Raw genomic sequence first — 23,483 nt, 5'->3', positions numbered from 1 at the left:
GGACAATTCACATTACAAATTCAGATCTTACATTACATTCTGTATTCTTTTTCTTTGGAATGGCAAGTAATCTTCAATCATCTTATTCTAATTCAAGAACTTGGAAAATAATGAGCAGCTGCTTTTTGGTTCACCCCTGCTCACAATGTTGTCAAGCTGCATACCTTGCATTTCTCTATTTCTTCTTCAATTTTCTCAACAATGGCTGCATCCAAAATTTGCAAGTCACAAGATGAGCGAGACAAAGCAGACACAGGATGTGCCTTTAACCAGGCAACAATTTCTTGAACTTTCTCAGCTCTAAATAAAAAACGACATGAGTTAAAACATTTAACTGCATAAACTAAGCATTTTACCACATTCCCTGATTTAATCAGTCAAGTATTACGATATAGGCACAATGCTTGTATACATATAATAAAGTAACAGAATTTAAGAGTTCTGTGTAAGTTTACAATAGGGGTTTAAAAAAAATAAAAATCTGATTCATGCGATACTGTTTCAAAACTATAACCTGAATTTTTTTTTTTTTTCTGAGACAAAACAAGAAATTTTTTGAAGTATTCAGTAAATCATGTTTGAATCCAACCAATTAACCATGTCCAGCTGTGATTTAAGGTTCTGTGACCAGCTGTTTCTCACAACACAGTAAGAAAGAACTTCAGGGCATGCCTCTGGTAAAACAGAGCACAAACCTGAGATTACTCTAATACAAGAGTCCCACAATGGTATATCCACCTGGTAGGAGTACTGCGGAATGCAGCATCATGCAGATTTACCAACACAAGCCAGTGAATAGGGCTTACTAGCTAATAATAAAAGCTTTTTTAATGTTACTATACTGTATCTGGAACCAAGGTTGCTCCTTGTCTCCCATGAAACTGACTGAATGTATACTAAAAATGTGCAAAGTACTCTAGATTCTGTACATGTTACTTTTCAAATTCAAAGTGATCTTAAACAATTAAAATAATTATTGCTTATTTTCCAAAAATTATCTTTTGGTGACTTTGTGACTATTCATAACTATGCTTCCTGAAAGTTATTTTAAAAGCAAAAATTATGAAGTAGCCATCGAAAATTAGATTTCTCATTTATTGGACTTGAGATAAGTCTGACGGAGACTTGGACTCCACAACTGGAATGCACAACATTCTGATAATTTTTTCAGAGCCATCACTGAACAATGATGCTGCTCAAGGAACAGCAAGGTTTCAGTTATATAGCAGCCACTATACGATCACCACCAGTTCCACAATGTTGTCAGCCTTTACTATACTTATTCTAGCCAAAAAAAAAAAAGAAAAGAATAGAACAGAAACATGGCTTACCCATTCTCATCCTCTCCAGGCCAAATGTCATCTTCATAGAAGATATCTTCCTGGCTATTCTTGGCTATATAATTAAATAGTTCAGGGACCCTAAAAAATTAATAAATGGAAGATAAATTTGTTTCACATCAGCATAGACCACAAAAAAGCCTTGTCAAAACAAACTTTGATGGGCTTCAAAATTTCTGGAGCCCAGACAGATTATTGTTTACTTAATTTAGTGTCATACTATTCATTTATCAAGGGTAAGCTGCTGACAAAATTACTCTATCTCAAAATATGCTTCTCCTTGAAAGGAGGTACTGTTGGAAGGAGAATATTGGAATAAAAGAAATTCCATCAAGCAATCTCCAAAAGCAAACTCATCAGTTCTTAGAAGATCTGTGTACACAGGACAAAATCCAAAGACTGATACAAAGGTGGATAACTTGGATGGAGTTCATATCAGTATTTACCTTTCTAAATATTCAGCAAGTAGTTGTTCCACTGCAGAAGAATACATCCATTCATTTCCAACTTTCTTAGTATAGCCAGGAACTTCTTCATTTTTCTTATTGAACTTCAGGTTTAGCCCCACATTTGCTTTGTGATCTCCATGAGGACTGGAAATAAGAAAAAGTTTATTAACTTGCAGTAATATATATATGTGTGTGTGTGTTCATACATTAAAAACCACATAAACATACATCCTCAGCCTTAAACCACAGAAAAATTCAATTCATTGTATTGTTTACTTGTTAACATCGCAACAGCTGTAGATCTTGCAGGACATAAGCTGTGCTATGGTAGCTGTCCACGTGCATGCCCATACCTTATTGCAAAGAAGGGTAGGGAATATTTTACCCTTCTTCCTTAATTGAGATCTAATCAACCACAATCTACCTGGCATTTACCAAGATGTAGAAGAATGTCCCTGAACAATCAGTGGGGAAACAAATGTACATGTTAAATCACAAGAAGATGCTCGTGCATCAACCACTTCTTTACTGAGCTGTCCTAGGAAACCACAGTTCTGACATTCAGAGAACTATAGGGATTGCCTCCCTTATATATTTTAAGTAGTTTTAGTCTTAATGAGTTCTTAAAAAAAAATTACAGATACAATTATTATCTGTTTATACTAGCAGTAGTGATAAGTACAATGAAATTAGATCCCAATTCCACCTTTTATTCTCAGTGTGGCAAAGTCAGTTCAAACTCCTGCTTCAATTATGCAAACAGCTAACCAGAAAAGGCAAATTATGTCTTTCTACAATACTAAAGCCAACAGAACAACTCTCAAGTAAACAGAAATTAAAAAGAAGTTTATGACAGGAGAGAGAAAAACACTGCATATGAATTTAGTTTACAGCAAATATGCCTTAAAGAAAGCTTCACATCACAACACAGTTATACATTTGATAAGAACAACATTTAAACATAGCAGAAATTCTGTAGAGTTGTATTAGAACTTAGAAGCTTACCTACAGTCAAATTTCACAAAGAGAACTTACTTTTTCTTTGATCCTCTTCCAATGAAGATACTCCCTGTAAATCTGGAGACAAGATATCCACTTACTCCAAGACGGCTGGCCAAAATGTATGCAGGATTGTATTTCACAGAATATTTCTTTAAAACAAACAAACAAACAAATGAAAAAACATTGGCAATTCCTGAAAGATAAGGATTTTTATACAAAGGGCAAATGAATAATATGGAAGCATCCCTTAAAGACATTTACCATTGCAAAATACACTTGACACATAGTTTGAGCTTTTACTAGAAAATCAGAAGCACTTACATGCTGGTTCTGTATTAAAGGATCAAGCTGGGGTTCACATGGAATATTGAAAACTACACGAATTCTACCTTCTGTGATCACATCGCGTGAATCTTGAACCTTGGAGAGAAACACAACACATTAAAAGTGTTATTTAAAAACAGCAGTCTTTGGATACTAGACCTCGTAGTCTACTTTATAAAAAATTTTGCTGCAGTAGGCACAGAGAAGCTTTGGGATTCATCATCTTGCCTTGACCTGTAGAGTGCTTCCTCACAGAGGCAATCAAACAGCATTAAATCAAAGGAATCCATGACTGAAAATGCTCCAAAATGGCAACTCTACATATTGCAAATTATCCCAAATAATTAATAAGAATAATCCTGCATTCAAGCTATGCTACCTTTTTCCTGTTACGCCAGCAACAGTGATAGGGAAAGCAGAACCAACCCCTCCTCCATCTGACTAAACATCTTTGATTTAAAATTTTAGCTAGCAAATGATCACTACTGCCACACAACATATCTAGATTATTTTAGGCTTGCAAATAAAGAAATGTAGGGCAAAAATAAAAATAATAATTATTGCAACTAACTTCTCCCATGCAGCCATAGTAAGGAGATCCCAGCATAAAGGCTGTACTTCCAGGAGGAAACAAGTCATCCAAAGTTCTGATGTTTGAAAAACGACAGTCAAAGGCTTTGATATCCTAAATGAAAAAGACAAAATTGACAATGTTAAATATCATTCAGTTCTATCAGAATAATTAAAAAGTTCATATAAATAGACGCTTATTCTAAAACATTATCTGAGTCTGAAATAATTCATCGAAGGCAAAGAAGTTAATGCTGGATTACAAATGCTGTTACACAAGCAACTATGCTACCTCGTAGAGCACCACTCTCTACTTCACTCAAAGTATCAGTAAAAAGATGACAAAAGCCATTTTTTCAGTAAGATCTCTAAACTGTGCAACAGGGTCCCAAATTTTGTGACAAAATACTTGCCTAAGCACGTTACATTTTTTTATACAATAAATTACATTAAATTAATATGCTTATTTTTGTCATTCTTTTGTTTGAAAGGAGCATACACTCTTTCCTCCGCGCACCTGCCTGCCCCAAAGGAGTAAGGAGCTATGTGCAAGAAGATATTGCACTTGTATATTTACCTTGACAACAGTTTGGTAAACAAAAGGAAGAGCTTGTTTTGACCACTGCTTCTCCAAATAAACTTCTCCGTTTTGGTTTAGTTGATATCTATTACCAGTGAGTAACTGAGCATATACAACTATTGATGTTTCATGAATAATTATTCCTTTCCTTCTCTGGTAGCTGAATACAAAGCAGAACATTTATTTTGATTACAAAGAACAGAACTGAACCAAGAGGGTGGAATTAAACTCTTGAAAAAAAAAAAAAATAAATAAATAATTAAAAAATACTCTTAACAAAAGGATTCTAATAGTTTGCTTCCTGTTTTATAAAAAATAACCCAGAATAAACAGCTTAACCAATTGCTTATCCATTGTCACACGGCCATCACTACATAGCTAAGTGCGTTAAATTAAACACATTTTACCTTTACAGTGGGAAGGGTTAGGGGTAATTAAGGCAGTTAACTCAAATGACAGATAATAAAATGGCAAGGTACTGTAACTCAGTTGTGTTCCACTAGGCACCCACACTCTAGAACAGCAACAGCTGTATTCAAATTTAACAATGCTAAGCTATTGAAGTTGTAGCTTGGTACTATATGACTCCATTCCATATACTTCCTACAACTGAAGATTACTAAGACCAGAACAGAAAATTGAATGAGAGAGTAAATACTGAAACTCACTCATTTGAGAATTCTTTTGTAACAGCATCTAACTTTAAATACCTAGGGAGTAACTCCATATTTTCTGAAATTTCAACATAAGCTCGTTTATGTTGGTTTTTTTAAATTCCAGCATACTCATTAACCTTTATCATCAAGTATGCAGCAGCTCTTCTCTGCTACTTAGGCCTGTAATACAGCAACAACACATAGCTAAGCTATAAAATGCAAAGTTACACTTTAATTATCAAAGTTACTTACTGCTCTGAAATGCCTTGAACTTCTTTTAACCACATGCTTTGTTCCTTATCTCCAACATACGCCACTTTAGTTGGGGGCACTGCATTTCCCATGTAAAGCTTCTGGGTGCCATGTGGTTCTTCCAAATAAAACCTTGAGAATAATTATGACCGGTATGAATTTAAACAAATAAGATTAATTAGACATCATCAACTGTGAGCAAAACTTAAATTAGTTAGAAATTACTTGTTAAGGACATGGAAAACTTGCATCATCGTTTTCTCTACCACTTCCACAACAGGCCACACAGCATATTTTTTTTATAAAAAATAGCAGTGCATGTGCTGAAAGGAAGACGGTATAGAAATGTTCTCTTTTACATTATTCTGTGTGGATTTCTGTCCATGCATTTTCCCCTCAAAAGTTAAGGATGAGCTCTCCCAAACATCTACATATATAGCAAAATACTGAAGGACTAGACTTCTTCAGAGATAACCAAACCTCAGAACAATGTTAAAAAAGGGTTCTTCCACCAAGCAGCCTTTGATAGATCTGGACTAATTTGCTGTTAGCAAGTACTACAATAAAACCAAAACTTTTGTACAGCCTAAGGAACTTATTTTGAATAAAACAATAAAGATGACAACTATCTATGAAATGTCTCTTACTTAGTTTCTCCATCTGACACAGCAACAACTCTGGCTTCTTCAAGGTGTGGCCAGTTAACAAAAACACGCTTCCCAAGTACCGAACTGGCAACATTTTCTACCATCTGAAAAAAACCTATTAGTTACTAATTGTTTAACATATTAAAAGATTTCTGTTAAAATATTTTGAAACTGTTGGCAATAAAAACTATTCCAGTTAAAGAACAGGTTTTCTTGCAGAATAAAAATCTCATTTTATCTTATTAAATAATATTTTGATACATGTTACATAATCTCTGATTAGAAATGGAGAATCATATTTCATTTTTTAGGACAAAGTATTGTATTCCAAGTGTGGCTCTTCACATGTAGCATATGATAGTTGTAAGACCTGGGTTGATTTACATTTCTGGTATAGGCTTACTATGTACTTTATTTGTTAAATCACTTAGAACTCTTTGTGTCTCTGGGACACAATAATCAAACTGACAATTTGAGATTAGTGAAATATTTTGTACCATAGATTTTACTTTTCTGTCTCACTGAAATAAAGAAACAGCACTTATGTCCAGGACTTTGCTAGCATCTGTAATTTTAGTCTTACATTATGTTCTGTTTTTCCAACGAGTTTCTGCTATTTTTAAATATATTATTTTGGCTTATTTAATTCTCTTTGCCACATATCTTGAATATTCACTCTCCCTATCTCTCTACTGTAAAATCCTGTCTCATTGTTTTCCTCCTCTCTCCTTTCCTGGTTTTATTTATTTATTTATTTCTCTCTGAAACTTTTTTCTTTTCCTGGATTTCTTTTGCTATCTGATATTTTGATTACAAAATTAATTTGGCTTTTAAAGGATTTAGAAAAATATTTTGCTTCTTAATGTCTCTGCATCAACTCTTTCCTTTAATTCCTCTGTTAAACAGTCCCATTTAAGTGGAAGGTGTAAGTCAGCTCTGTTGATGAAAAGGGACTGACTAAAAAAGTGTCTATATACTCAGCTATACAAAAGACAAGGGGCACTTGTCTGGAGACTCTGCTTCCTTGCATTTATACCACTTCCAACTATTAATTAGTCAAGAGTGAGTCTCACCAACTCCTTACCTAAGAACATCTGATGGCTACCACAGAGAAATGCCAGAAACTCTACTAAGGAGACTGACATTTAATATTCTGAAGTCAGGACAAATTTAAATCTTTCAGCAGATTCCAAAATTCTAGACTGTTCCCCACACAAATTTAGCATTTTAATCCTAACACACTTTATTTTTCACTATTGACTCCAACAGTCAACAAAAGCTTTCAGTGTGAACTAATACCATTGATATTTTCAGTGAACTGATTAAGCTGATTTTTTCAAAACATATACTGAGAATACTACCACCTAATGGTCTCAACTTTGGGCTGGGAGCTAAGAACTCCAGAGTTCTGACTCCAGCAATTAATTCTATGGCCTTGAGCATACAGTCATATTTCACCTTCCTTTCTATTAATCAAATTTTAATAACTTATACATAAAGCTCATTTTGAAATCAAGCATTACTAGTTAAATAAAGTTTTTAAAAAAAAATCTAAGGATATTCTTTTAAATTAACTGTTCAATATATTTAATTATTCTTTTTTAAGAAATGCTTGGGTTTTTAAATTGTTTTATAAAACTCTCAATATTACTCTATAAACATTTTTCTCCTATAATACACTATTGAGAAGATAAAGATAACCAACATTTCAAATCTGACTTTAACAAAATCAGTCTTTTTATGACAAGTTTTTTTGTCTGGTTTTTTTTTGGTTTTGTTTCTTTGTTAGGAGCTGAACGCTTACCTGTTCTTTAGAGTTCTCATCAGCTATGATTTCTAACATCATGTTCTCTCCATGGCTGCTTTGCTGAAACACCTGTACGCCACTTTTTCTAAGATAGAACTGAGTAAAAACAAAACAGCACACAAAACTTACTTCTCTTGCGTAGTTATCTATTAAATACAATTTAAAATATCAGAAGAGATAAATCCTTTACCTTATGTTTAATGTGCTTTAAAGTAGGAAATCCACAAAAATATAATGCACTCTTGTTGATTTTAGTTATCTTATTGTGGGTTATTTCTACGTGCCAAGCATCCAAAGGTATTGTTTTATACCTAAAAAAAAAGTTGCACAACATTTGCTCATACAGATTGGCCTACGGCTGTAGAAACTCTCATTACTCATTCAAACACTCATTAATTGACAAACCCTTTGACTTTCCTGTAAGGTGGCAATTAACTTAAGCCACTTGGCATCTATACAAAGGACTATAAAAAACTCATGCTATCGCTGCAAAGAGACTACTCATTAAGAAAAAGACAAAACTTCAAGCCATGGTGTGTCCTAATCTCACTATTTTAATTCATTGTTACTGTCAAATTCTAAACTAGCAATGGTTCCATATGGTATCATTCATCTTCACAACTATTCATTCTTCACTGAGTGTAATCCTGCAACACGCATTTCTCCTCTATATTGCTTTACGTTTGACTACTATTGAGGTTATGTTTCCATTTAATCTTGAAAGCTCAGCCTATGTTAAATAAAGCTGGCTACTTTCAGTGAGAGGAAACTGAAAAACACACTTGTGTTCAACTCTCTGCACTGGATCCAAACGCTTACATTTTTTTACAAATGGTCTGGAATTAGCGTGTTGATAAATTATCACTATTATCAGATATTTGTACCAGTCTTTCATCCTCTGTGTCATACAAAGTTTAATAATTCTCTAGGGTGTTCTTGCTAACTTAACATTAGTTCATCTGTTCATCTTACTGCAAAGTAACATTTGAAGAAAAGGGACAAAGACTTTTACTGTGCCATCTACAACAAGTAATATCTAATCCAACATTTTACATTTTTCAGTGTATATAGTGGCATATGCAAGCTTTGGTTAAAATGCTAATAAGCGTTCTAACTACTTCTACTCTATTCTAAAATAGTTATGCCAGTGTTACCTTGTATGACATCTTTCTACTGCAGGGAATTTCTCTGGCCATGGTGACATATACTGGAACTCTGCATCTTTGTCATACCAGTACATTAAGCAAGCACTGTGAGTATTTCTTCGTTTCTCCTCTTCTTTTAGGTACTTATTACAGGATTCCATGGCCTGCAGCAGTCGTTTCTAAATTTTAGAGAAATTAGCATATGTGAAACTGGCAACAAAAATTATCACGGAAACGTCTTCATCGGGAAAGTAGATACCCGCACTTTTCTGGTTAATGTATTAAATTTCTAATTGCAGCCTCACCCTTCTTCATGTCCCAGCTCTCTGATAAAAATAGGACAATTACAATGGAATGGCTTTGGAGAATAAAGATTGCCTTTTTGCAAGTATGTTTCCAAAGACTAGCCATATTTTGCCTTTTACATTTAACAGACAAAGAAATATTAAAAAGATTTTAGATGTTACCATAAAATTCTGCAAATTAACTGTTGAAAAAGCTTCAAAACCTTATAGGTCATTCAAGTAGCAACTATTGTCTTTTGTGAGAAGATTAAGTCCTGTCAACCTTTCACTGGGAACTATGGAAACAATTGATAGGCACAAGCTACCACCTGTATGTATCTTAACATCTAATCTGCACTTTTATTTTCATCCACTCTTTGATGTGCTCAAATTTCATCTGATAAAAGATATTACAAAAATGTATATAATACTGTTATTGTATATGCAAAAGGAAAATGTCACTATTTTATTCCTCTCCATTAATGTTTTACTGTTTGATTTGTAATTGAAGCCTTCTACCCATTACTGGTGTTCATGTGAAGAGATGTTCTGTAAAAAGACTGGGGTTTTTTTCAAGTGTTTCTTTTATTTTACCTACAGACATTCTGTATTTTTGTATGTAAATAGGAATAGAATTTTTTTCTCAAAGAAAATAAGTATTTGAATAGCTGATGAAAAACATGAACAAACAACAAAAAGTCCACATCCCTTACTTAGGACTTCTGCCACTTGAAGCTAACTTTGTGGTAACTTAATCTAGCCTTACTCTCCACGCAGCAAACATTTATATCTTTCTGTGGTCTTATCAAGTGTTAATTTAAACTTCCATTTAATTGCATGTTTAACTGTTAATTCAGTTTAGCAGATTTGTTACGAAGCCTTTATAGACAGCAGACGTTGAAAGAACGTACCTCATCAATAAATGGGATTAATACTACAGCTTCCCATTCTTGCTGTTTTCCATTTAAGTCAGTTTTAAAATCCGGTGGATAATATTCTATAATAGGAGAGTCTTGACTAATCATCAAATGCTAGGAAAATACAACAGAGGAATTAAAGAATATCAGAGACAATTTAGCACTAATTCTAGGAAGAAAGAGAGGAAGGCTGGTATGAAAACCAATTGCAAGGCTGAACAGGAATTCAACATTTATCATTTAACTGTCCTAGTCTGAAATTTCTTAGCAAATGCAAAATTTTGTATTTATTACTAACTTTACAACGTACTAAGAACAGTAAGAAGTATTTAACCATACACCTAAAATTCTGAGTTAGAATATAACTAAGAGGACATGCAAAAATATTAAGAAAAGAGTCACTTCAGAATAAAGCAGATAACCAATAAGCGATAGATAAATGCAATTTAATTCTAAATCCCACCTGGTAGCATTTAGGTAGGAGATCTTTGCTAGCTGCTGGAAGTACAGCAAGAAGCTGTTCAAATGGCATGAAAGGTTTTCCCAGTTCAAATTTGATTTTGAGTTCACTGATGTTATGAATATCTGACAGATAAGGTGCATAATGATAAGGATAATACCTGCAGAGAAAAAAGCCCTCTTAAGTTACTTGACTTAATTATAGCACAGCAGCGTTCACAGATCAGAAACAAAGAGAACTACATTAAACGTTCACAGCATGTAAGGTGAAACACCGCTTGATCTTCAAGCAATTTCTCATTTGACAATTTTTCTTACCAGCTCCATGATTGAACTCCGTGGTAATAATAATGCAAAATCCATTGTATTGCCTGAACATAACATTCAGCTTGATCGGCCAAGAAGTCACTTAAAAGAAACAAGAAAGATACTTATTACTTTTTGTCATTTTCACTGGAATATAAAAATTACTTAGCACCTTGTACATAGGAATAAAGACAGAGCATTTTGGGAACCTAATGAGACCATGATTTTATAGATTCATTTAACAGTAATGGATTTTTTCTCTCTGGTCCTCAAATACTTGTTACAGAAAACTTGACTTGCAGCTCTTCTTTCATTAACCGAAAGCATCACTGCTGCAGTATGCTGCTATGTGTTCTCTGCTTTTGACATGGATGAATATTCTGTCCTCTATTAGACATATGCAAAGACTTATCTTTGGTGTTTAAAGAAAAAAGCAAAAAAAAGCAAAAAAAAGCATACACTTACTCAGAAACTACTTCTACACCCATTTTAGTCATGTAGTAAGTTCTTTTGTATTGCCTAAATTCAGTTTCAAAGAGATCATCATCTTCTGGTTCATCTTCCAACACAGCTGAAAAAGCAGTCATGAAAAAAAAAAACAAAACCCAAAAACCACATTAACATTCACTTCTCTGCTACAATAAGGTTTAAAGACATTCAGTTTTGACTTAATGCCTTAACTTTATTCCTCAATTCACAGTTACAGGTGCTCATACCTTCCTTGCACTGAAAGTAACATGAAACAATCAAACAAAATCTTTACCCAGAGAAAGGCTAGAACTTTGTTTTTTCCTTTAAAGACAGGCAACCCATTTTGTAGCCCAATTACAAGAACAGAGAAGAGAATATAAGCCATCAGAAAATAATTTAAGAAAATGTTAAAATAAATTTTAAAATTTAATCTTTTTCCAGCAACATCATCTTATATCATGGAGTAATATTTCTATGTTTTTGACATTAAATTTCAAAACATGAGCAAAAGACATTTCCTACAAGTGGAATGAGTTTAAAAACATAATCAACACAACCAAAAATCCCAAAGCCATATAAAAATCTGTTCATTTGTCCCCACCTGTGTAACAAAATACCTAGGCATACAATTATCAAAACCATAACGTTGTTGAAGATTTGCTCATTCATCCCTTTAATTCATCATGGAAATACTGGTCAGGCAAGAAGCACTTCAAAAGCTTTAGCCCCACTCCCTCTCACCATAAGCCAGCGATGTGCAGTTCCATTCGCCAATAGCTGACTACATAACTCTTTCATTTAGATCAAGGTCATCTCTGACATGACATTCTTACAGATCTTCCAAATCTATACACAAATTAACAAGGTTTTTTTGTTATATGTATATGGAAAAATTATTTGTACTTACTTTTAGGGGTCACTTCACCTTCGTTTTTCTCTAAAGCAGCCAAACACATTGAATTTTCCTGAGCCTATTAAATTAATATTTGAGATAAAGTAAAAATACAGAATAATATGCACATACCTCATGCACAACCATATAATCTGCAACTCAAAATGCTATAATCAAGATGTGTAAAGATTATTATTATTATTTAGTATAAAACCCACTACATTTCCTTCTCTTGCAATTGCCTAGGGAAAATTATTTTTTCGATACAGATCAAACAAAGGAGCAGTCTGAAATAAAATCTCAACTACCTTTAAAAAAATACCTGAATATTTGCTTTCCAAAATACAACTACTTCCAAAACTGCGCAGTACACATTTAAGCATTTTTACCTACATCATACATTGTGCTACAGCACCAGTACGCAGTCAAACTTTTCATCAGTAAATTTTTAAAGATCAAATTACTTTTGTGGGAAGTAAGTATACAAGAAATTGTGTTTTAGAGAGTCAAACAAGCCAAACGTTTACTTCATTCTCGCACCACACACCATCTTTTGTGTACAGCATTGAGTAGCTTTCAATAAGCAGAATCATTAAGTTGGCCCTCTTCCCCTGTACCTGAGATATGCAAGCTCCTGACTGTCACTGCGATTCAAAGGATCAGTCAAGATGGCTAGCTAATACTATACAGCTGCTCCAAACTTCTGTGGCAAATAAGAAAACAACCACAAATAAAGCATACCTTATTAAAGGAAGAGCTAACATCTTGCTCTTACAAACCACGAACTGCACTAAAGAACAGGATAACAATATACAGTGACAGATTAAACTTGAAGGAATTTCCTACTGCTACTCTACACTCTGCTGAAGGCATGTATTGAAGGATAGCCAATGGAGGTGGTGGTAGGGAACATGACAGCGGGGCAGAGTCAAGATACAGAGAAAGGTGCTGTTCCTTATTAATTAGGTATATCTAGAATTGCAAGTTTAATAACCAATCTGAGATAGCTCACACCAATGAAACTGCTATTTATCTATTCATTGTCAAATAGTCAGCCAGTACCAAGATATGCATGAATGATCTATCAGTCTATCTGAAATATATAAAACTTCCAGCAGCCTATGCATTGAGAAGTAAAATTATAAAGCATAGCAAGTTTGACAGTAACTCACCCAGAAGTAAGTTTTGCTGCTGTTGAGGAACAGCTAAATTGACATAAAGCATTAAGTTACAGGTTTGCAAGATTTCAAAAATCATGAGAATCTGACCTTGACTTAACCATTTCATCACTCACACCCAGCAATGCATACAGGCAGTTCCTCAAATGTTACATTTAACTATCTTTTCTGATCTCAAAAAATCTCAAAACAGAAGTTTATGCCATTTAATTTGCCTAAGATTAAATTATTGATTTTCAAAAAGTAACATTCTTATTCCAAAACTGTGCATATAAAACACTAACCTTTTGTTTCTTTTGTTTATTTTTTCTGGCTTCCTCTGCTGCAATACCAGCTGCCTCATTGAGGTATTTATTGCCTACTTTACTTTCAAACCATTTTAGGTCTACAAAGACTTCACTGAAGTGTTCACGATCAAACTGTGCAGAAAGATTAGAGTAAGTTTAGAAATATTTCAGAGATGCCAGATTTAGAGTGCTAAATTAACGTCTTTTTAGTACATGCATTAGATTACATCTAGAGTCATTTAGTACATAAACATTTTGCCCTAGAGCTACAACTAAACTAATAGATTAATATTTAAAAAAATCTTTTTTCTTAGCAATATATAACATATACCCAAGGCATATTTTATTTTCTTTCAGTAAGGCAGCAATGGGTAACAAAAAGAGTTAGATAACTTCCACGCTTCACTAACAACTCTAGACGTAGTAGATGTATATAGGCCCTGGGTAATACAGTCTTGTGCCACACACCCAACATTTTCATAGTTCTCCCCAAGAATCAGAAGACAAGGCTGAAGCAGGAACAGATGAACTTCCTCTTTCCAAGTTCAGCAGAAGGCTGAGATCTTTCCATTTCTATATGGCCTATACCTTTTATCATCTCTAGGATGGATTACTGCAGTGGCACTTAACAGGACTGCCTCCTGTATGCCAGTTAGTTCATGAAGAATGCTGATGCCTGCCTCTGAGAGATAATAATGCTTCATTGCTCTTTACCAGTGATCTTCATAAAAAACTTGTAAAAGATACTGCTTTCCAAGATCTTCAGACATAGCTTACCCCACGAGAAACAGACCAGCAGGGGAACCAAAGCGTATTGCTGCCTGCAGCATGCTTTGCCCAGCCAGTACTGCCGCTCATTATTCAATGAAAATTGAGAACCATGATTCTACTGGTGAACCCTCATTTGACTTGCAGTACTAAAAGTCGCTGGCTAAAGCACAGATCAAATGATTCAATCTTTTTCCTCTTATGTTATGATAATATCAGACAACAACAGATTGGATCCCATCAGTTAAATGATAAATCAGCTGACTGAACCACTTGTAAAACACAGCCATTTAACAGTTCACTAAAACTACAGCATGATGTATTTTAGGGCACTATATTGAGGTTATATTCAATAGACTATACCATTCTATACAGAGCAATTTCGAAGTCACTTACATCTGACAGTCTTGTGAGATATTTCTCAAAGCGTTTTAAATTCAGATGCCCATTTTCATTTATGTAACCTATTGGAAAGATAGAGTATGTTTTTTTAAATTAACAATTTAACAATTTTAAAATTTCAATTTAAATGCCCCATAGATAATAGCAAGCAATCTTCCTGGCTGTCCAAAAAAAGTGTAATAAATGCTAAACATTCTAACATGGCTAAAAAGGTCAACAAATATTAATGCAGGAATATTAATATTTCTACTTTCCACAACTGAACTTAGTGCTCCTACCTCCCAGCTCTGGCAAGATAGCCATGTACGTTCTATAAAGTAGCGGCAGTGCATCATGATTGATGTGTAAATGAGGTAGATGAGGAATAAAATCATTTCCTACAAGGAAACCCATTAAGATCCAATCATCTATTATCCTTTCAATATCATATTCAAAGGAAATCTTGTCCTGGGGGAAAACAAAAGGAAAAAAAGCAAAAAACCACAGGAGTATAATTTTTATTATCGTGTTTGCATAAAAACACCTCACACATTTTTTCAATCATAGCTCCATTAGAACTTACTTTTACTGGCGAAAATTCATAATCAATATATTCTCTCATCAGTGATAAGTGCAGTAAATGAAACGTGGTTTCCTCTGGTGCACATGCTCTGTAAATTATTTAAAACATGAAGTTAATTATTTATAATAAGTCCAAGGTTACCTAAAATCAAGTAACCTTACCAGGATTATATTTTTACAGAAGAAATAATATATAAACATTCCTTTGAATCTATTTTAGGATTCATCTGGTTTGAGTCTATAAAATTATGCAGTAGAACCTTCTAAACAGAAGATATGCCTGAACTGTACGGAAAATAGCTAGCTCAGAGAAAGCAGGATAGCTTTGTGGAGTTCCATGTTGCATTAACTATTTCCTAAGAAATTATCCCATTGTCCAAAAAAGGGACAACCTAATCTAACTTCACACCAAACCCAATAAACTTTAAGGTATTTTAGAACTACTCTGACTACATACAGAGTACACACATTCATGTCTAAACTGGCTGAGTTACATTTGCAGTCATTTGAATTGCTTCTGGTAAGAAAAGAATACGCTCAACTTGAAAATATGCTCCATATGTATTATCTAGTAGCTTCAACACAGCACCAGAAAAAAAACCCAAACAAAAAACCACAACAACAAACCTACTGTTTGTTTATGGCATAAATTAGTCAACATGTATTCTGCCTTCTTTTCCTCTCTTCATTAAAATTACTTAATACCTAAGCCAACATTAGGTCAAAATCAGTTAATACATACACCAAAAGATTAATGAGCTAAAGACTACTGTATTTTAAATTTGTAAAGGACTATTTCACCTTGTAGATACTGTAACTAGCTGGGACTACCTCCAATGACAAACCAGCATAAACACTTGTGTATCCACACATACACAGCAGATACTGGCCAAAATCCTCTGAGGAAGATGTGTGTGATACACAAGCTTATACGAAGACTACTAAGACGAACTCTGAGCTACACTTGACTGCACAGAACTTCAGACCCAATTCTGTCTCTTTTTAAATGTAATTTTCATATTGGCAAATACAGGTTGATGCTCTAAGACTTTGGAGACATTTTGCCCCTTATTCTTCATTGCACTGGACTTGAAAATCTTGATAAAACAAATAATTCCTCTCAATCAAGAAACTGCTGACAGATAATAGTTTGTAGGTATTTTTAGTATTTTCAAATTTCCAACTGTACGTACTCATAAAAGCAACAAAATTGACAGAAGACAGTTCTTGTAACTTCCAGAAGTAAATTCTTGTAATGAGCAGTATTATGCAGAAATTACAAAAGGAGGCAAATATGGAACAATGCTTGAGGGGAATAAAAAAAAAAAAAAAAAAAAAAGACACCTTGCCTTTTGATTTCGTACTTTATTTAATTAATCCCTCAAAAGGTCATCACACTTTTGTTTTATATTATTTTATTTTTTAAAAAGGGAAAAATGACATTTTTCTTTGATTAGACTTAAGGTCTTTTAAAAACATTACAATGTTACTTGCCAACACTATCAACAGAATGAGTCAGTGAAAAGTTGACTGTGGAAGACTATGAAAAGAATACTTATTTCTGATGTTTATCATATTGTCCTTAGCAATAAAAACATTTGTATATTAGCAAAAATGATGCATTTATCTAAACGTTTTTATGACTTATCACTGTATTATCCAAAATCCTTTTTGTATCAAAAAAGTGTACTTCTCCCTGTCTCTCCTACCTTCTCCGTATATCCACCAAATATATACTTAAGGTCCTTCAAAGAAGGAACCTAGCCACAGTAAATTATAAAATTAATTTTTCTATTACTTCAGAATAGCTCCATGTACATGCACAGTTCTGGAACTAATCACCTTTTTCTGACAATTATAGCCCAAAAGTTAGTTCAAATGGTAAAATCCAGAATAAGAGCATCCAGTCAGCCACTTTAAGAGAGTTTATTTTAGCAATTTTCTAGTAATTTACTTACATGCACAAAATCTCAGAGTTGTAAATATATTTTAAAAAGTCAATATGTGCATAAAACAATTATGGAAACAATGTCAGTACAGCCTGGGCTGCTCCATTCATAATATGAAGAAAGAAACACAACACACCAAAGCTCTAAGGATTTTTTTTTTTATCAGCTGGCTTGATAACATACATTTTCTTGTGTAAACTAATTCAAATGCACAATTTCACAAGTTGATTTCTCTAATTTCATGTACTTTCTAACAAAAAAATACACTAATATTTTGCTAATTTAGTATGCAATCAATACCCCCTCCATTTTAGTGACCCAGTATATTTTAGATTTAATTTCATCATATATAAAAGTAAAGTTAAATCAGTTCACCTTTGAGATTTTTTACCACCAAATCTGACTTCTTCTCTTAAGAGCGCAAAGTGTGCCTCATGACTTGTTAATCCCAGCATAATCTATTACAAAGAGATATTAGAAAGGTCTTACTTCATTGTTTTTTTTTTTTAAACTGTTACCCAAGATTCAAGTATAAAGAAATTTTGCTGTTGTTTCATTACAAATTCAAAAGTTTGTAGGAATACAAAATTACATGCTTGTTTAATAACCTTTTAGAATCCTATATGCTTAGGAAGACAAAGACATACACACTTTATAAAGTTTTGTTGTTTGTATTATTTTAACTGCACATACCAAGTCAGCATCTAAGCCATAGAGACAGTGTCTTGTGTTTGGATCATGATGGGGCTTTGCTTTTTCTGATCTGATGAACTCCATAATTTTATGCTCACCTTCCCCTGGAGTCTGCACAAAAAAACCCAAAATTCATCAGTAAGTATTTTTCTATAAAATAAAAATTTATTTAAAATAAAATATTAAAAAAAATACAATGACCTCATGGCCTGATAAGTAGACTGTTACTCCTTGCCAGGACTTGTCCGTGGAAATCTTCATATTTACAAAATATTTAAGATGCTCATGCAGTCTGGCCATGAATTCAGTTCCTGAAAACAGAAGTCTAAGTTAAAACACAAAGCTTTTCACTAGTCCTTCAAAATTGCATTTACATATCAAAAGTATCAATGAAAAAAACCAACAAGTAAAAATTTTGCAAGAGATGAAGGGGACAGCTGGGTTTTTTCCCCAAGAGGTTTCATTTTTTCCATAGCAATCTAAAAAATTTTTAGAATGAGACAGTATTCCAACCCTACTAAAAGTTATTGAAACTTGTGTTCCCAACTTACTTGACCCTTTATTGATTCTGTCCTCTAATTTAAAAAAAAATGCCTTAGGATAGGAAAATAGTGCCAAAATATAGATGCAAAAACATAAATCTAAACACCTAAATTTAAATAACTAACAGATTATCTTACCTGGTGTAATACAGTTGGAGTCAAATCTGGCTTCTGTAGGGAGAGTTTCTCCCTTTTCTAAAGCCTTTTTTATTTTGTCCTCTGCCTCTTTTGCTGATCTAGAACAAAACAGGGTTGGAGAGAGCGAGTAGACAAAGAATCACCTTATTCAAATATTAATATCCTAAGTATAGCTTTACTGACAAAATACACAGTTGATTTTTTGAAGAGTGTTTAAAGGTGGGGGGCGGGAAGGGGAGAGACATTTAACTCCTGAATAGTTTGAACTTGTTTCTGATACAATTGGAAGGCTTAACAATAGCTTTTTTTTTTTCCCCTCCAGTAATGATGATAATCTGTCATTACTCAGATACAGTTAATATTTAGATTACCCAGATGATCCTTCAACGGCTGATCACAATGAAAGCAAATTAATGTTGAAACGGTAGGAATACTCGGATTCTGAACATCTGAAAATGCTATCCCAGAACAATAATGGTAATGTAGTTAAACAAAGCAGCAAGTTTGGAATACCACTGGGGTAGGAGGGGTGAACTAACAATTTATCATCACTAATAATGGAGAAACAAACAAAAAATATCACCCTACCCTTTCTTGGCCAAGGATAACCACTTTTGAAGCAGAAAATGTCTTAGATTTTTTTTCCTTCTCTCAATTCTACACCAACTTTCTGTTTAGAACTCTTTCTTAACCTCTTCTTCATCACAACCTCCTTTTTTCCTTAAAAAAACCCCACTCACAGAAAACCAAAAACCAAACCCACAAAAAACCCAGGTAGCTTGAAAATATTTTCTCTTGTCCCTTTCCCCCAGTTTCTGTTGCATTTCACTCACCATCCCTGTGCTGTCTAACCACTGGCTTTCCTTCCCTACAGCAGTCGTCAAAGAGGATTCCATGTCTCCCAAAACATTAACATAATTCTTAACACTGTGAAATCTACTTGCAGCTCTGTATTTGAGCTAGGTTGCTAACCGGTATCAACAGGAAATCAGAGTTTCATTAGAAACTTCATTTCTTCTATGACTGTCAAAGAACATTCCATTATAGTTACCAAAACAGTGTATCTAGAATTAGCATTCACAAATACCAAAAACTCTCACAGGTTATGAAGCCGTTGGAGAGATCTGTAAGAGCTCCACTGCAGATTTATTTCACAGAAAATTTCATAGGAAAAAAGCTCCCCCCCGCCCCCACATCCCGCATACACCAAGAAAACTCTAAGTAACAATCAAACTTTCCTTTTTTGAATCCTGATTTCAAGTGTTTTACAGGTAGTTACCCTCATTTAACTATAAATTGAAGCTACTGTCAAAGGCACAACCACAACCACTCACAATGTATTTTACTTTTCATGGCATACACTTCAGTAAATGTTTTTTTTTAAGTGTTTACTATCCTAAAGACAGAACAAGAACAAATACTCTCACCTAAAACGTCTCCCACGCTGCTGATTCATTTTTGCTCTTGGAGCTACTCCATCAACTGCCATGAAGAAAACCTTCCTTGGTTTAATAATGCGAAACAGCACTTCCAAATAGTGAAAAATATCAGCAAAAATCTTATCTTCTGAGATTCTGAAGTGAACATCGTCATCATTTGGATGTGAACACTGATGTATAATGCCATTCATGTCCAGGTATAAGTTGTCAAATTCTGGAATCTACAAAAGCCACAGTTAGTACCCATTTGGTGACAGCTGAAGCAATGCAATCACTGCCCAAGGCATGGCTGAGAAAAGGAGCTGAGGTGGGAAGACCTTCCTGGAACCTACTGCACACCAACGGGCTAAGAGTATCTTGACCGGTTACAGGTTTGTCGGCACTTGCAATCCGTTATTATGATTTCCCAGTGAAGAAAGTCAGCTGAACAGATTCCTATCCTATCCTGACTGTTTCTGGTACCTCAGGACTTCTGTTCCCTGTGCTTGGCCAATCTTCTACATTGTATAGGGAAAAAGCAAATAAAAGTCACACTTAATCACACTTCTCAGGAAGAGGTAATTTTTTTTTTCCTAACCCCACACATTTCACTGATTCAATCTTGCATAGCTGCACTACAAACAAAAACTACAAAACTGAGTATGCAGTTTCCAACAGTATTTCAAAAGCAAAGTTAGCTTAAGAAGCTTTAGGGCTCTCCCCCTGTTAACCAGCTCCTACCATGACCACTGCATGCTGCCCCTTTAGCTATGCTAAGAGCCACCTGTGAGTCTAGAGCATGGCAATTACCACCAAAAGCAGCAGAATTATCAATGATAACATCAATTTCTTTCCGATGATTTCCAAACACCTTTTTTTTCTGTCTAGTTCTCTGTTCTAACAGCCTGATCTGTAGTAGTCCACATTCCTTTTAAAGGAAAAACCCCTCCGCCGAATGTACAAAAGCAACATATACAGCACAAAGACTGTTAAAGGTATGAAGGAAAGGGACCGTTATCTACCTTTTTGGTAACAAAACCCACCAAAGATACACATGAGCAATTTGCAATAAACAAATCTATTCTTTAATCCACCAATGTGACTGCTCATAAAAATCCTCCTGTCGTTACAACTGGAAAAAGGCACTGCTAACTTTTTGTGATTTTCTGTAGTATTGCTGCTGACATATCTTTACATAATTTTGAAAGGACTTGTATTTATCATCCAGATGCAAGAGAAACATAACTGTTTTAGAAGAAGGAATGATGAAGAGAAGAAACAAGAGGCAGGATCGGGAAGGATCTCCCATCACCTGCGACAACTAGTCTTCTGTTGTGCACAATGATCTTCAGTACAGTTAAATTCAGTAACCAAACTGCTCTCTCAACATGCTCAAACATCATCCACGCAGGCACCACTTTCAGATACAAAGAGAGTGGGGCACCGCACAGGCAGCATTCTAAAGAGATGAAAACTAAAGCTTTTATATGGAAGCAACATATATATGGAGAACAGATGACCTTTTAAGAAGCATAGATATTATATTATTTAAAAATAACGATGTGTTTTACATAGGAATTACCTTTTACTCTGGGTAGTTTTTTCTGTAATACCAAACGAAAAACTAATCTAGGTGCTAGTCCGTGTCAGTGTGTATATTCAAGTGGCCTGGCAGAGAAAAGGAAGAATGGGGATACATGCTACTGTTGAAGCTTAATACCACAGAAAACAATCTAGACATTTTCTTTTCTCTTTTACACAGAGTAAGTATTCCATATAAGCTAACAACATCATCTAGTCTTTAGACAGACTAACTAGAAAATGACATTAGCATACTTAAGGTTGAGTTGTGCTTTCTGTTTATCTTAAGAGCTCTAACAGTCTCTTTCAGAAAACATCATGGGTACGACCCCCCCACTGCTATCCCCCTGGTTACAGCACACGCATGCTGACTCCTCAGCTTGCCACAGTTCTTCAGCAGAAGTTTAAAGCTGCCACCAATTTCCGTGAGCAGCCCAGGCTTTTAACAAAACAGCTGAAAAGCCAGCATACACTGCTGCTGCTTGCTACACAGACAATGTAAGACAGCATAGTGAAATCCAACAAATCATAAGCAAGCACCTAACCTTTGAAAACTGCTTTGAAACTAGAAAGGCCAAACATCCACTTGAGCGGGGCATCTTAGATACATTGATACAACAGCTATTTAATCTTTTAAAATGCTATCTGTTTAGGAAAAATGTATTCACTCAAACACACCTTCAGTCCTCACCCAACTCATCTCAGAACATCCTTATTCAGATCATAAAACTACATCCATAATGCCAGTAGAAAGTGATAATGAAAAGTTAAGAGCTTGCGTCTGAACAGGTACCAAACGTGATTTCTCTGAAAACAAGATTTTTTCGCCTGACTGTTAGAAGTATTATTTGCGGCTTTCCTTTTCCAGGCTTTAACATACTTCTCGGTTTTGCAAATAACACAAACTGTCCGACGTGTGTGACAACAAGGAAACGCAGCAGAGCTGTAAAACCTGTCCCTCGTCATTACTGTGCCATTCGTCGTCAGCAGCAGTAACTCTTCTGGGCCAATGACGAGGAAACTCCGACCTTCTGCTACGCGAGGGGGGTGAAGGGCCGCCAGGTGCCGAGGAAGCACGGCGGAGTTCCGGGCGGGCTGGGGAGGAGGGCGGCCGCCGGGGAAACAAAAGTGAAAGGAGAAAAGAAAAAAGGAAAAAGGAGAAAGGAAACAAAAACCCGGCCGTAGGGAGCCGGACACCGCCACGCTGCGGGGAAACGCTCCGGGCTGGGCACCTCCTCCAGAACAGCGTGGTTGCGGTTCGGGTGCCTCTGAAGACATTCCTCGCACGTAACGAGGAAGGCAAACATCTGCGCCGCTGACCCCCAGCTGCAGGCTCCCGGCACTCCTGTACGCTAGCGGCGACCTCCGGTCGGCTGTTCAGGCTCTCAGGGGGCTCCGAAAGCCTCGCCCGTTTCCCAGCGACCGCACGCCGCCGGCCCGCGACTTTTGGCCGCTTCGAGCTGCGGGGCTCGCCCAGGCGCGGCCGCAGGCGCCGCCGCCCGCCCCGCGCCGACCCGTCTCTCGGCGAGCCGGCCTCTCGGCTCCGGCTCGGCCCCGCCAGCCCGGCCGGGAACCAGGCCCCCTCCCTCGCCCCGCCGAGGGGCCGGTCAGGATCCCTCTCCTCCGCCGCGGAGGGGGGACGGGCCCTCGGCAGGCAACGGCGCTCCGCTCCCAGCTCACCTGATGCTCCTTCAGCACCTGGCTGAGGCAGGGGTACCGCTCCGAGATCCACCGGTAGAACTTGGGGACCCCCATGGCCACCGCTACCCGCCGCCCTCACAGCCCCGCCGGACCCAAACAACCCCGGGCCGCGCTCCGCCTTCCTTCCGGCGCGCCGTACTGACAGCCGGGCCGCCCGCGCCACA

The 23,483-nt window shown here is 35.9% G+C and overlaps 1 protein-coding gene across 21 annotated transcripts in view; it reads right to left on the bottom strand.

The window, feature by feature from the left end:
* XRN1 (5'-3' exoribonuclease 1) overlaps window positions 1-23,483 on the bottom strand; it is a 41,638-nt gene extending 18,155 nt beyond the window's left edge. For 6 of the 21 annotated variants that reach the window (XM_041126505.1, XM_041126503.1, XM_041126506.1 and 3 more), the window contains exons 1-27: window positions 22,447-23,013; window positions 20,047-20,279; window positions 18,620-18,717; window positions 18,141-18,250; window positions 17,940-18,050; window positions 17,622-17,704; window positions 15,299-15,386; window positions 15,015-15,183; window positions 14,731-14,798; window positions 13,564-13,698; window positions 12,117-12,180; window positions 11,204-11,309; window positions 10,751-10,840; window positions 10,437-10,593; window positions 9,968-10,087; window positions 8,782-8,951; window positions 7,818-7,938; window positions 7,625-7,723; window positions 5,821-5,924; window positions 5,174-5,305; window positions 4,263-4,425; window positions 3,687-3,800; window positions 3,113-3,211; window positions 2,825-2,940; window positions 1,787-1,933; window positions 1,332-1,421; window positions 165-300 (exon numbers count right to left, since the gene is read on the bottom strand). In XM_041126505.1, coding sequence (XP_040982439.1) covers window positions 165-300; window positions 1,332-1,421; window positions 1,787-1,933; window positions 2,825-2,940; window positions 3,113-3,211; window positions 3,687-3,800; window positions 4,263-4,425; window positions 5,174-5,305; window positions 5,821-5,924; window positions 7,625-7,723; window positions 7,818-7,938; window positions 8,782-8,951; window positions 9,968-10,087; window positions 10,437-10,593; window positions 10,751-10,840; window positions 11,204-11,309; window positions 12,117-12,180; window positions 13,564-13,698; window positions 14,731-14,798; window positions 15,015-15,183; window positions 15,299-15,386; window positions 17,622-17,704; window positions 17,940-18,050; window positions 18,141-18,250; window positions 18,620-18,717; window positions 20,047-20,279; window positions 22,447-22,896 — 3,573 coding nt within the window. In that variant the 5' untranslated portion in view covers window positions 22,897-23,013. Of the gene's footprint in view, window positions 1-164; window positions 301-1,331; window positions 1,422-1,786; window positions 1,934-2,824; window positions 2,941-3,112; window positions 3,212-3,686; window positions 3,801-4,262; window positions 4,426-5,173; window positions 5,306-5,820; window positions 5,925-7,624; window positions 7,724-7,817; window positions 7,939-8,781; window positions 8,952-9,967; window positions 10,088-10,436; window positions 10,594-10,750; window positions 10,841-11,203; window positions 11,310-12,116; window positions 12,181-13,563; window positions 13,699-14,730; window positions 14,799-15,014; window positions 15,184-15,298; window positions 15,387-17,621; window positions 17,705-17,939; window positions 18,051-18,140; window positions 18,251-18,619; window positions 18,718-20,046; window positions 20,280-22,446; window positions 23,023-23,298 lie in introns of those variants that run through there. The other 15 variants (XM_041126514.1, XM_041126515.1, XM_041126512.1 and 12 more) reach the window with 8 other exon arrangements.

The sequence above is a fragment of the Aquila chrysaetos genome, chromosome 10 (genome assembly GCF_900496995.4).
Source record: "Aquila chrysaetos chrysaetos chromosome 10, bAquChr1.4, whole genome shotgun sequence".
NCBI lineage: Eukaryota > Metazoa > Chordata > Aves > Accipitriformes > Accipitridae > Aquila > Aquila chrysaetos.
The sequence above is the reverse complement of the archived record's forward strand: the minus strand, read 5'-3'. Positions and strand labels throughout refer to the sequence as shown.